Source organism: Diabrotica virgifera, chromosome 6 (assembly GCF_917563875.1).
Source record: "Diabrotica virgifera virgifera chromosome 6, PGI_DIABVI_V3a".
In the NCBI taxonomy this organism is placed as follows: domain Eukaryota; kingdom Metazoa; phylum Arthropoda; class Insecta; order Coleoptera; family Chrysomelidae; genus Diabrotica; species Diabrotica virgifera.
Window position 1 is genome coordinate 168,674,130 of NC_065448.1, and position 14,754 is coordinate 168,688,883.

At 35.4% G+C, this 14,754-nt stretch overlaps 1 protein-coding gene across 5 annotated transcripts in view; it reads right to left on the reverse strand.

Annotated features, from left to right (window-relative positions):
- The window catches only part of LOC114328362 (glycogen synthase kinase-3 beta), a 202,857-nt gene that overhangs the window by 25,034 nt on the left and 163,069 nt on the right, over window positions 1-14,754 (reverse strand). For 3 of the 5 annotated variants that reach the window (XM_028277197.2, XM_028277198.2, XM_028277199.2), the window contains one exon: window positions 84-140. The exons of the other annotated variants lie outside the window; for them this stretch is intronic. In XM_028277197.2, the coding sequence (XP_028132998.1) occupies window positions 84-140 (57 nt within the window). The remainder of the gene's footprint in view (window positions 1-83; window positions 141-14,754) is intronic. 5 annotated transcript variants of the gene reach the window in all.

Sequence of the window (14,754 nt, forward strand, 5' to 3'; positions counted from 1 at the left end):
CACATAACATTTTCGATTATGGAAAGAAAGCACAATGCAATAGGAGATTAGTATAAGTGAAGGCCGTCCACACTTGGACTTACACGTATTTTTTGTTGATTTGTGCTGTCAAACGGCATCGACAATCTCGTCAACATAAACTGCAAAAAACAGATGTAAGTCGTTAATGATAGGTCCCTTTTACCGCTGGCTGCTTAAAAGTAGCATATGAACCCAGTATTTTGAAGGGACCAATGCCACATTAATTATTTTAGTAACCAAATTATTAAAAACACATCTGATACATGTAACGATATCCTTCCGCCCGGCATTCAACAGCTCGTCAAAAGAGAACGGTACGCGCATTGATACCAACGCGCTCCCACTAATGGCCACCTCTCCGATGGAACCAAGGAGTAATGGCTACCGTGAGTGTATTTAAGAAGAGAATTGAGGACAATGAAATCAGTTCCAAACAGTGTACTGAACTGAAACGGGTCCGCCAAGGAGGCTTTTTCGGAACAGAGCGAAGACAGAATATTATTTTAATTTTAGTCTGTATATAAATATCCTTAATATATCCTGTTTTACTGAGTCTGTTGTCCTGAAAGAACTACCCATTACAAACTGGCGACCGAGCCCTCTTAAACCCAGAGTACCTTTGCCCTAGCACAGTTCCGACTCACTCCGTCGCATAACTGCCGCATGCTTCAGCTCAACCCGCTGAAAACTGGGTTGAGTTCCGTTTCAGTTCAGTACACTGATTGGAACTGTCCGTTTGTTGGTATGACTGGTTGTACTGAAGCCAATTGGATTAGTGTATATCTTAGTGTAGACGAAACACGAATAATGAAAGGACACAGATCTTTTTTTGCAATGCCACATCTAATGAAGTCAAAACTTCTCTCACGAGGTGCGAAAATCCAGATATATAAGACCATAATACGACCAACAGTCGCGTATGGAAGCGAAGCATGGACGCTAACAAAAAAGGAAGTAAATAAATTGCTGGTATGGAAACGTAAAATTCTTCGAATGATATATGGCCCTTGCAGAGACAGCGTGACAAATGAATGGAGGAGCAGATACAATATCGAGTTGGAGTCTCTCTTCGGAAAGGAAAATCTAGTCAGATATATAAAGGCTCATAGACTCAGATGGACAGGGCATGTGATAGGCAGTAACGACAATCGCCTTATAAACAATGTGTTTTGGGAAAGGGCAGATGTGAGAAGGTGTGTAGGACGGCCTAGAAAATGGTGGAACGATGCAGTCAGAGATCTGGAGAAAATGGGAGTGAGACAATGGTAAATAGTGGCACAAGACCGACAAACATGGAAGGCAATAGTATACGCGGAAAAGACTTATGAGGAGTTGTAACGCCATTGATGATGATGATATCTTTGTGTACACCTCCAATAAATGGCACCGACGGCTTTATTATGTGCCCTCCCAAGCACAGTGGTGGCTTAGTTAAATTTGAAATTAAAAATTTAGCATAGCCTCTCGGCTATGGCGGCTACTATACTTTATGATACTGGCTTTAATAAACGATTTGTTCCATATTCATTCACAATTTTCGATGATCTTAGTAAATGTTAGTTACTAAATTATACATGAGGCGGTGAATCTTTATACTGCACACAAATATCGGAATAATTAAAACAAATGTATAAAACCCTTTTCATTTTCAATAAATATAGATTCTAACCATTTTTTTTAAGTTGATGTAATAAAAGGTCTACTTCGGGACATAATTCATCTTTATTCAGATTTGTAGGATATATAGTCCGTCCTCTATAACTTTTCCCATGCGGTACGGTTCATTTTCAATCAAATTAAGTCAAAACATAAATTGAAACGAACGTCGATGTGTATATACATTTTGTATACTTGTATACTATATACTACACACATCGGCGTACGTTTCACTTTCTGTTTTGACTTAATTTGATTGAAAATGAATCGTACCGCATGGGAAAAATTATAGCGGACGGACTATACCTACTACGATAATTTTTGTTAATCTTAACTAAAATATTTTTATTAGAGATTTTTTATTAAAAAAATCCCTCGGCGGAGGTCGGCAATTATCATAACTATTCGGACTTTAGAGAGTGGTTTCAAATAGCTATGACAGGAGTGTCAAGCTCCCTGATAATCCGAGCCATTTTAAAAAAATCTAAGTATTCGCCGTGTGCAAGTACTTGGAGGGGATACGAGAAACGATCGTGCGCGAATAGCGGAGAAATCTTGCAACTTTCTTAAATAATTCATATTGTCAATTGAAATTGTCAAATTGAAGTATATTTCATACCTACTGTCATTGAAGAAGAAAAATTATATGTTGCTCACTTGCTCACAATATTGATATATGCAATTACTATATAAAAGTATATTTAATTAATTGTATTTTGCTTGCAGTACTGCATTTTAATAATTAATTTTATTTACTACATACAATTGTTTACCTTTTAATAACATAACGTAAATCTTACTTTGTCTTCTTATAATTTTTTTTGGTCTACGGCCTTGACAATTATCCAGCAACCAGGACCAATATGATTGGCCAATATAATTAAAAGTGCGAAAAAAGTTACCGAGCTATGAAACCAGGTGTCGCTTTTCCGAACTTAGCCTCAGAAATGGGCCAAACGACTTGAATAAGTCTTTCTCTACTTCTTATTCAGCCTTAAGTAATCCACTTTTGTACATAGGCCTCCCCCAATTCAATCCAGTGTTTTCTATTTTGCGCCACTGGCTTCTAGTATGTTCTCCAATAGGGTGGTTCGAAAAAAACTTTTTTTTTATTTAAGATCGCTATAATAGTGCACAAAAGTTGCCATTTGTATAGACGTGAAAAAAGCACTAATTATTATTTTTTTATTAATTTGTCTTCCGGTCGCGCAATGCCATCGAAGTTGGCAAAAAATTGTGAAAAACCTTAATTTTTCATATTTTTCTTAAGCAAACCAGATGGTTTTAATTGCGTTCCTATACCATGAATTAACTACTAAAAGTATGTAAAATCAATATATGTATATGCACTTATTATACATTTGTTTCATATCTTCCGGTCGCGCAACATAATACAAAATGAGTAAAATTAGTAGTTTTTGCAAAATTTCAAAGTTTGACTGCTTAGTACATTTTAATCATACGACTTATAGAGATGCTATAGTTTAATTATATTCTAATGATATATTTAAAATCTAAGTTTATAAGATAAATTTTGATAGTCAAGTGGAATTCGGTCGCGCAGCTTCGTCAAAAACAGCAGAGTACCGAGACGCGAGGCGAAAGTGACGACTGTCAGCAAAGTGCGCGCAGCCACAGATAGAGATACATGTAGGAAGACCTCTACAATGGAATGTTTGTCTTCACCATTGCAACGAACTGCCATTCCGCTACCTTTTTCAACACTTAGATGGAAATACAACAGGCCCAATAGGATATCCGGACCGATTGGAATGGTCCTAGCTGATTGTGAAAGACTACCGGTTGTTGATTTTAATCCTATCGATTGTGAGGCTCCAAAAGTTGACAAGCGTATTCTTAGCATGGACCAGTTGTACTTGCTTGAGATATCAGAAGTCGTCAAGTCAGGACATTGTTCAGAAGACTTTGTAGTACGTGATCCTGGCCCAATGTTAAAGTTGGCATCGCTGAGCGGTGCAATAATGTGGTTCTAATATAGCCGTCTCTGGAACTGTGTCCAGACTGTCCATACACTTTACTTGAAGCTTCAGTCACTAGCTTAACGCATCTTTCAACTACCTGTGTCTGGCATGGGAAAGCACCTATACTCATAACAGGCTTGAAGTAATTGCTCACATACTGTTTTAGCTCTTTATTAGTCAATGTTCTTAACAGTGGAGGAAGAGTCAGTGTACTGGTGTTCCATTTGATAATTTCGTAATACTCTTTAGCTTCAAAGTTTAGGATTGGTGGTTTAAAGATTCTGATAGAGTCATTTTCAGATATTGCTTGCTTTGCCTTCATGATACGGCTGAGCAGCTCTCGGATATGGTTTCTTTTATCAGTTACCATAGCCAAAAGTAACTTTTCGGGATGGGAAAGTAAAAATTCCGTTGTAAAATGGGATCAACAACTTGAAGAAGCTCTTCTGGTAAGTACCTTGTAGTTTCAATGATTTTGTAAACATGTCTGGGCCCATCTGTAAATTTGTGGTTTATTTTTATGGCCAACCACAGACATAGGCATATAACATTTGAGAATGAACGTGACAATCTCTCTCAGATTTTCAGAAGGGCTTGACACACTGATGTAGAAAAGCAAAACTCGGTTTGCAGTAGTAAGCCATCTTGAATGTGACATTGGGATTACGCGTAGGATCACGCGCTACAAAGACTTCTGAACAATGTCCTGACTTGATGACTTCTGATATCTCAAGCAAGTACAATTGGTCCTTGCTAAGAATACGCTTGTCAACTTTTGGAATCTCACAATCAATAGGATTAAAATCAACAACTGGTAGTCTTTCACAATCAGGTAGGGCCTTTCCAATCGGTCCGGAATATCCTATTGGTCAAGTTGTATTTCCATCTAAGTGTTGGAAAAGGTGGCGGAATGGCAGTTCGTTGTAGAGGTCTTCCCACATGTATCTCTATTTGTGGCTACGCGCGCTTCGCTGGCATACGTCAATTTCGCCTCGCGTCTCGGTAGTCTGCTGTTTTTGACGAAGATGTGCGACCGAATTCCACTTAAATTAATATTAAAGTTTATCTTACATGTTTGGATTTTAAATATATTATTGTAATATAATTAAACTATAGCATCCCTAAAAGTCGTATGATTAAATTGTACTAAACAGTCAAACTTTGAAATTTTGCAAAAGCTACTCATTTTACTCATTTTGTATTATGTTGCGACCGGAAGATATGAAGCAAATGTATAATAAGTGCATGTATATTGATTTTACATACTTTTAGTAGTTATTCATGGTATAGGAACGCAATTAAAACCATCTGGCCTGCTTAAGAAAAATATGAAAAGTTAAGGTTTTTCACAATTTTTTGCTAACTTCGATGGCATTGCACGACCGGAAGACATATTAATAAAAAAAATAATAATTAGTGCTTTTTTCACGTCTATACCAATGGCAACTTTTGTGCACTATAGCGATATGAAATAAAAAAAAGTTTTTTTTCGAACCAGCCTATTCTCCAACCTTCTTAATCTCATCAGGCCATCTCATTTGTAACCTTCCGCTGCTTCACCTTCCTAACCATGGTCTTCAATGTTGTATTTCGTGATTCCATCTTTTATCCTTCAGTCGGGCATTGTGTCCTGCGAAGCTCCATTTTGATTTGGCAGCATGTTCTCCTGCCTTTTTACTTTGGTTTTGCTTCTAATCCATTTGTTTGTTTTTTTGTCTATAATCCCCGAACATTGATCCATCGCTCTTTGTGCCTTTACTATTTTATTCATATTGGCCTTGTAGTATGATAAAGTTGTTCCAAAGAAAGGCATAACCCAGACATGCAAAGTGAAAGTTATCCTTCAACACCAAATTGTTCTATATTGTCCACATATTGTCCACATATTGTTCAGTAAAAGTTGCACCATTTTGAGCGTCGGGTTTTGGTGGGAGGAGGGGAGAAGTCGGTAAATTAGGAGTTTTTTTTAACTTTTTCGTCAATATTTCTAAAACTATGCGGTTTAGCGTGAACAATGTTTTGTATAAAAATATTCTACATTAAATTTTAAACAAAAAAGGTCCTATGCATAATCCTTCTAAAACGAACGGTTCCAAAGTTACAGAGGTAATACATATAGTATAATTGGTCCAAAAAAGGCCTAACCCCGTCATCCCAAATTAAAGTTTTCGTCCAACCCCATATTGTTCTATATGGTCCACATATTGTTCAGTAAAAAATTCAAAATTTTGAGCGTCAGGTTTGGGGGTGACGGGAGGGGAAAAGTCGGTAAATTAGTAATTTTTTAAAGTTTTTCGTCAATATTTCTAAACCTAAGCGGTTCAGCGTGAACAAAACTATACAGAAATGTTCTAAAGTAAATTTGAAACGAAAAATGTCCTATGCATAATTGATCTAAAATCAACGGTTCCGAAGTTATGGAGGGTGTAATGTAGAGGTTTTCAATATTTTTTATATTACTTGGACAAATTATAATATTATTACAGAAGAAACTAATTTTTTTAATAGGCCGGTGGTACGTTACTTATAAGACTTTGAAGAAACGTCAACCTCACCAAGAGGCTTCTACAGGCCTAGGCCATATAAATCTCTGGTTTACGGAGAAACCCAATTTGAACTTTCTATGGACAATGTCGCATGAATATCTTTCCAACGGTAAAATTTTCGTTTCAAATTTAATGTAGAACATTTTTGTATAGAATATTGTTCAAGCTAAATCGCTTAGGTTTAGAAATTTTGACGAAAAACGTAAAAAACTACTAATTTGAAGCTTCCCCCCCTCACCCGACGGTGAAAATGTAACTTTTTACTGAAACAGATGTGGACAATACAGAACAATTTGGTGTTGGAGGAAAACTTTTATTTTGGATAACGAGGTTAGGCGCTTTTTTGGACCAATTATACTATATACTACCTCCGTAAGAAGGATTATCCATAGGACCTTCTTTGTTTAAAATTCAATGTAGAACTTTTTGTATGGAACATTTTTCACGGTGAACCGCATAGTTTTAGAAATATTGACAAAAAACGTGAAAAATTCCTAATTTAGCGACTTCTCCCCCACCTCCCCCCAAACCCGACGCTCAAAAGAAGCTAGGACAAATAATCCCGGACAAAAAATCCCCACTAATTATCCTCGGACAAATAATCCCCACAAATTTTTTTGGACAAAATATCCCCACAACAAATCCCGGACAAAAAATACCCAAGAAATATTTGCTGCCGAATAGTTCTCTAAAAGTTTTCCAGAAATTTTACCAAATTTCGAATTCCAATTCCATGCTGAAAACTTCAAATTTTACATGACAAAGCAGTGTGAGTTTTTTCAAAAATCGTGGAAGATATGGGGAATGAGCTAAGGCCCCATTCTCATGACAGACGCTTGATAACGCGCGATACAACTACATACATTGTACTTGAGACTTCACATGCGAACGAGCGTTTTAATGACCTAAAACACGCGTTAGCATGTGAACGATCTTAAGTAAAATGTATGTAGTTGTAATCGATCGTTATCAAAACGCGCATTATCAAGCGTCTGTCAAGAGAACGGGGCCTTAGCTCATTCCCCATATCTTCCACGATTTTTGAAAAAAACTCACACTCTTTGTCATGTAAAATTTGAAGTTTTCAGCATGGAATTGAAATTCGAAATTTGATAAAATTTCGGGAAAACTTTTAGAGAACTATTCGGCAGCAAATATTTCTTGGGGATTTTTTGCCCGGGATTTTTTGTGGGGATATTTTGTCCAAAAAAATTTGTGGGGATTATTTGTCCGGGATTTTTTGTGGGGATTATTTGTCCGGGATTTTTTGTGGGGATTTTTGTACGGAGATTATTTGTCCGGGGATTTTTGGTCCGGGGACTTTTTGTCCAGGGATAATTTGTGGGGATTTTTTGTCCGGGGATTATTTGTCCGGACCCCGCTCAAAATGGTGTAACTTTTTACTGAAATGTGGACCATATAGAACAATTTGGTGTTGAGAATAACTTTCACTTTGGATGTCTGGGTTTGGGTCTAGCTATACCATACTATTGGTGAGAGTCCACGTCTGTGAACCATACGTGAGTATAATAGGTAGAATATACTAATCAATATCTTGATACAATTACATGATTTATGTATTAAATAATGAATATGTGGCGACACGCTTTAATTACTATTTTAATTTTTTTAATAACTTTTCTCAAAACGAAATAATATGGGTCATATAAAATTCACATTTAATATACAACCCAGATGCTAAGAAGGGCCGTTAAGTTTTACGAAACGAAATGTATCCCTAACCATATGTTTTTGGTGTGTTCAGTTTAACAAACTGAATTCCCCATAAATTGATTACCTTATCAGACCTTATGTCAATAACTCACTTAGAAATGCATTCGAAGACGTTTCTTAAAACTGCAGAAATGTTTCAACTTTTAAACGCCAGATCTAAATAATTTATCGCCTTTCTGGCCAGATGGTAGAAACACAAACATATTAGCGTTTGTGGTTTTTTTCAGCCACAGCAGTCGATTCACAACCTCCCGTCGGGAGTCACACCCCAGCGGGCGTCGGGATAGGTCAACAACACACCCTTACGAGATATAAGCAAAACACGTTTTTTACGGATTAAAATAAATATATTATTGGAAGTTTGTTGTGTTTACATTTATTTTAATTTTAGTTAATCGTTCCCAAACAATTCGGAACAAATATAACGGCATTCTAGTCAAGGCGCCAAATTTCTTGTATTTTTGGCTACTGATTACGAATGTCGAGGGTGGATTTCGATCCGAGTGGTCAAAAAACTGCTATAAACAATTTAATTGTTTATACATTGTGTATAAGGCCCAGCTTGTAAATTAAATAAGATAAAAAATTTTTTCAAAATTTGTTCCTTAAAAAAACAGAGGAAATGGCGTTTACTAAACTTAAATCCAATAATAAAAGACTGTTCACATAAGAGGCGCTTAACGCGCGATTACAACTATGTACATACATTTTACTTAAGACCGTTCACATGCTAACGCGCGTTTTAAGTCAATAAACGTCATAACTTTATTACAGATAAAAAATTGAAAGTCTATGAATTAAGCTTTGAAATAAGACTTTATAAAGCTCATTTGCATGCGTAGAAGCCTACTTACGATCAAAAAAGCTTTGAAAAATACTTACTTTGCAATTGCATTATGCACTAATTTTACAATATCTTGAGTTCTAATTATTGGATTTAAGTTAGGTAAACGCCATTTTCTTTGTTTTTTATCAGGGAACACATTTTATTTGAGTTCTTTCTAGGTTATTAATTCTTTTAGTTTACAAGCTAGTGGTAGGGGAGTCCAAGCGGGGATTTTTTCAGTTACTCGAGCGCGTCAGATTATCACATGGGGAGAAACCGTGTACCCTATAAATGTACCTCTACCATATACATTAATTGGCTCTTAATACAGGGGTTACAAAGTTTTGTTGGGAGGCTGGTAATTAGACCCCACTTATATGAAATTATTCCAATCTCAGGTTCTATAGGTACTGGTTCGCTGAGAAAGGTAATTAGCTGATACTACTTAATGTACCAGCTAGACTGCCTCCTAAAGGGATAAATTTAGACCAATGAATTTAAAGTGAGATGAGATTTTAACACATTCATTCTAAATTAACCTAATAAAATGATAAGTAAAAATATTTACATACACACATGTCCAAAAGTTTGGAATATGTACAAATAATATATCTACGCCTATGGTGGTTTCAAAACTGTTGTTGATATTCATTCTAGAGCGTTTTTAAATGAAAACGATAAAAAAAATTGAATCGTTTTTGTATCATTTTAGTCACATTCAACTGGTTAGCGTATTTACACATTATTTCAGTTTTTGTTTAAATTTGAATTGAACCGTTTAAAAATGCATAAAAACATGATATCTGGTTGACGTTGCTCAGAGTGCTGTATTGGAAATAAAAAAAAATCCAAGATACAAATGACTTGAAGGATAGTCCTAGAGGTGGTAGAAGTCGATGTACAGTTACGGTCATTGAATAGTTTACAGGCTTACGTATCTAGGAGCCGATTTTTTAAATTTTTACCTCGTTTAAACGCACCTTTTACGTCAAAGTGACGTTGCCAGTGGTGTACCTAGCTAGAATAGATTGATTAAAATTAAAAAATCTAAATATTTTACAAACTTTAACAAAATGGAAAGTATAGAAAGAAGTTTTTTGAATAAAATGGATTATGGTCTTAATAACGAAAATAAAGAAGTCTGGTTTTAAAATATGCATTTTATTTTAAATCTATTTTATATTAAATAATGATAAATAATAAAAAAATAATTAATATTTGGTGGAAGCCCAATTCTTGTCAATACAACTTTGCAGTCTTCTGTTCATAGATAGCACCAATCCCCTCATGTTATAGTTAACAATGCTCTTCCCATGCCTGCTCAATTGCTTCCCATAATTCAATTCTGTTCCGTGGTCTAAGGTTTCTTTCATTTAGTTTCTTTGTTAACTCTGCCCACACATTTTCGACGGGGTTAAAGTCTGCAATACGGGACGGCCACGGAAGAACATTAACATCAGTTTCTTCTAGTCATTCTCGAACAATTCTACTCGTATGCACCGGGCAATTGTCATGTTGGAAGATGAAGTCGTTATTGGGGAATCTCTGGATCACCGATGGCAACATTGTATGCTCAAGAATATGTTTGTAATGTAATCCTGTTAACTTCTCTTCTACATGATAACAAACGCCCGGGCCTTCAGCACTTATCCATCCCCATACATTGACCGAGAATCTTCCACTATTTCTTAAATGATGCGTATATTGTTCATCATACCTTTGATTTCTCGGCCTATAAACTCTTACCCGACCATTGCTATATGACTGAAATACTTTTTCATCGGAAAATGCAACCGTAGACCAAAAATTCTCATCACGGTTTTTAAATTCATTACAAAATTCAACTCGTCTCCTCTTGTGATCCTCAGTCAAAAAAGGTTTCCTTGCAGCTGCACAATTTAGCAGTCCACTTGCTTTAATTCTTCTACGTGCAGTGCGAATACTGCCTGGAAACGCTGTCTCTTCTCTTGCTTTTTGAGCTGTGGCAAAAGGAGATTCTCTCAAATAATCTACTAACATCTCATCCTGTTGATCTGTGGAGATCTTCTGCCCTCTTGAAACGCCCAACCGTGCTATAGAGTGAAAATTATCCCATCTTTGTTTGATCTTCCATATGCACATATGGCTCACGTTCAGATCAGCAGCAACTTGCCTTAGTGACCAACCTTCTTCGAGTTTGGCAATTGCTCTTGCTTTTTGCGCATCACTCAAATGCATTCGAATCATTTTGGAGGAGCTTGATATACTTTTATTTTATTTTTGAACACTCGCGAAAGTTTTGACAAGCATTGACTTTTTGAAATTTTTTGACTTTGACATTTGTCAAATCCGTACGACACTGCAATTTTACAGTATTACAATATAAAAAGTAAGGTGTAAACTATTCAGTGACCGTAACTGTACAATAGAAGCACGAGACCGGCAGATAACATTGATAGCTCGAAGAAATCGTCTGGAATCTACAAGTGGTATATTCAGAGAAATTGCTAGACTTCAAGGACTGAATATTTCACTACAAACAATAACACGCAGACTAAATGCGGTAAATTTGTATCGTAGAAGACCCTTACATGTTCCAAAACTAACCTACCAACACAAAATAGTAAGGTTGCAATGGGCTAGGCTAGAGAAACGGTGCATCATGGTCCTAACTGGAATAACGGGATGTTCTTTGATGAATCAAAAATTGGCTTGGTTTCTGATTCGCGAAGAACACTGGCTTGGAAGGCCCCAGAATGACAGGTCCGACTAGAAACAGTTCAACCACGTGCCCCATTTGAAGGTGGCAGTATTATGATTTGGGGTGGTATTATGAGTGGTACACGGACGCCACTGCTGGTTCGGGAGAGAAGAGTCACTGGTACTGTGTACATCGAGAAAGTTTTAAATCCTGTCGTGCGTCTATTCCGAGGGGCAGTAGGTGATTGATTTGTGTTTATGCACGACAACGCACCTCCTCATCGAACAGCAGCAGTAGGTACATAATTTTCTAGAAGAAGAAGGAATAAGGAATATCTACATTACAGTGGCCCTCGAATTCCCCCGACATGAACGTCATTGAACATGCTTGGGACGTTCTCAAACCACGCATCAAGAAGCGAAACAATCCCCCTATTACACTTCGAGAACTAAAAGATGATGCTCGTGAAGAATGGGAAATAATTACGCAAGCCCAGCCTAACCAGTTAAGTGGGGGATTTACCTTATCAAGAGCAAGACCTGCGGGGATTCGGTAAAGGCGGAGGTAGATATTTTGCTACTGATAGGCGGAGCGTAAATACTATAAATTACGTTTCTTACAATAAAGTAATCTCCCTTATCTCTAAGTATAATAAATACGAGGGGATTTGAAATCTTTGAAATAAGTTTAAAGACTTATTTTGCAGTCTGCAATAATAAGGAAATAAGGAATACCTTGTCACGTACTTTCCAATCGGCGGAGCCACTTTATAGAAGCAAAATATTGGATTGCAAAGAGTTCGTAGTCCTGCATTTTTAAAGCTTATTTTTGATTTTAGGCTCACGAAAAAATTATGTAATGTAGGTAAAAGTCCAATCTGTGTTCCTGTGGAGAGAGTTTTTAAAAATTTTATTTAGGTTTCCTTAAAAAAAATTGAGAAAAATGGGTAAAAAACCGACATTTTACCAATTTTTTTAGAAAAAACTAAATAAAATTTTTAAAAAATCTCTCCATAGGAACACAGATTGGGCTTTTACCTACATTACATATTTTTTTCGTCATCCCAAAGTTAAAAATAAGTTTTAAAAGTGGGGGGACTACGAAAGCGTTTCAAATACTGATATTTACAAGGTAAATCCCCCTCTTAAATGATTTTATATTGAGATATTGTTTCGGATTATTGCCTTTTATAAAAAATCTTACAGGAAAAATATACACAGTAACCTATCTATGACAAAATTTAAAATCTCTGTCATCTTAACAGTCAGAGATAAAAGTTGAATTATTTTGAAAATTCCACACCTGTAATTTTGAACCAATCAAAATACGTTATTTTGACAGATCACCATGGCAACGGAGGTATTTTATCGGAAATTTTTTGCTCGTGGGGTACCCAACAGCGAATTATAGTGGAAATTTTTTGACGTTTACAATAACAGAACATTTTTGACAGACTGGTTTTTATTTGTTTACATAATTTAGTTTTGATTAATTTTCTATCACTTGTAGTTACTCAAAACTTATGTAAAATTGAAGAATATACTATTTTCTATCTTGAAATGGTATTCCCATTCAACTAAAATGAGTAGAAATTACGAATTTGAAAGCCTAAATAATTGCTGACAAGCTATGGCGCGCTATTAATCTGTTCATGCAGCTTTGGATTTTCAAATGCAAATTTGGTGTGGAATTTTCTTACCGAATACCACGCGAAGTCAAATTAATATCCGGAAATTTTTTTTGATCATGAATATTTTTAGAAAATTTCCCTCGTCTGCGACTCGGGAAATTTTCAAAATATTCTATATTAATATAAAACAATACTTTTTGAGTTATTAAAGATCAAAGATTTTATTTTTTCGTAAAAAAATGCATGTTTTAAAGCAGTTTTTCACGTATAACTCAAAAAATATAAGCTTTTAGAAAAAAGTTATTATTACCAAAATTAAAGATAATAAAAAATTGAATACATTTCTCCTTTAAAGAACTACACTTATGTTAATTCAAAGTAAGTTATTGGTAATTGAAGGTATATTTTTTTCGATGAGTACGCAAATCTAAGTATTCAAGCTTAAATAACGGGAAAACTATGCATTTTATAAAATATACCTACTTAACACTTGTCAAAGTACTTCGGAATAACTATCAAATGAGATCCATAAGACGTTAATAGCATCAAAATTAAACAAGTTATGATGAATATAAGAGAACTTTTTGGAATTTTTTTGGAAAAAGTGAAAAATAAAACATCGCCATTTCCACAAAAATTAAAATTTATAGAAATCCTTAAAAGAGTTTCTTTATATTAGCATAAGTAATGATTTTGACAATTTTGACCGGTTTAGAATACATGTTTTTGAAAAAAAGATATAATTTAAAAAAATCAGAATTTTTCAGATTGTCGTTATTTTCATTTTCTTTTAATAATAACTCCAAAAATACTCAATATACAAAAAAAATTATATATAATCAAACTTTATTTTTTTCTGTACCAAATATTTTGCCTTTTTTAGTATTTTTGGATAATATCAGCAGAAAAAAACCAAATGTATGACAACATCTAAATACCCACTACGATGTAAAATCGAAATTGATGGGAAAATAATAAAGCAGGAAGCAAGGTTTAGATATCTGGGAATTGATATAACCAGTTACGGAGATGTTGAAGAGGAAGTACGACAACAAAGCTTAAAAGCAAGTAAAGCGGCGGGATCTCTTAATGACACAATCTGGAAGAACAAACACTTAAGACAAGACACAAAAGCAAGAATCTATAAAGCAGCAATTAGGCCTATATTAACATACACGGCGGAGACAAGGCCTGACACATCTAAAACGAGACTACTACTAGAAACAACAGAGATGAAAATACTCCGACGAATATCAGGGAAAAGTCTGTTGGATAGGGAGAGGAGCGAAAACATAAGAAGATCATGCAATATAGAAGACATAAATGGATGGGTGACAAAACGGAAACAGGAGTGGAACGAACACATTAGTAGAATGGCAGAGGATAGGATAGTACGAATAGCACGAGATAAGTCACCAAATGGACGAAGAAGTATTGGCAGACCAAGAAAAAGGTGGTGCGATAACCTAAACAATTTAGGAGGATAATATTGAAGAAGAAACAGGCTTTAAAGCCTACATACAAGAAGGAAGAAGAAGAAGAAGTATTTTTGTAGGGTACAAAATAACCGAGATACAAACGTTTTAATCTTAAATTTTGCCTGCAAGAAACCATGTAACTGGGCAATTTAACCTTTTATTATTAAAAAAGTAAGGGGTCTAAAAGATTAAATTTAACGT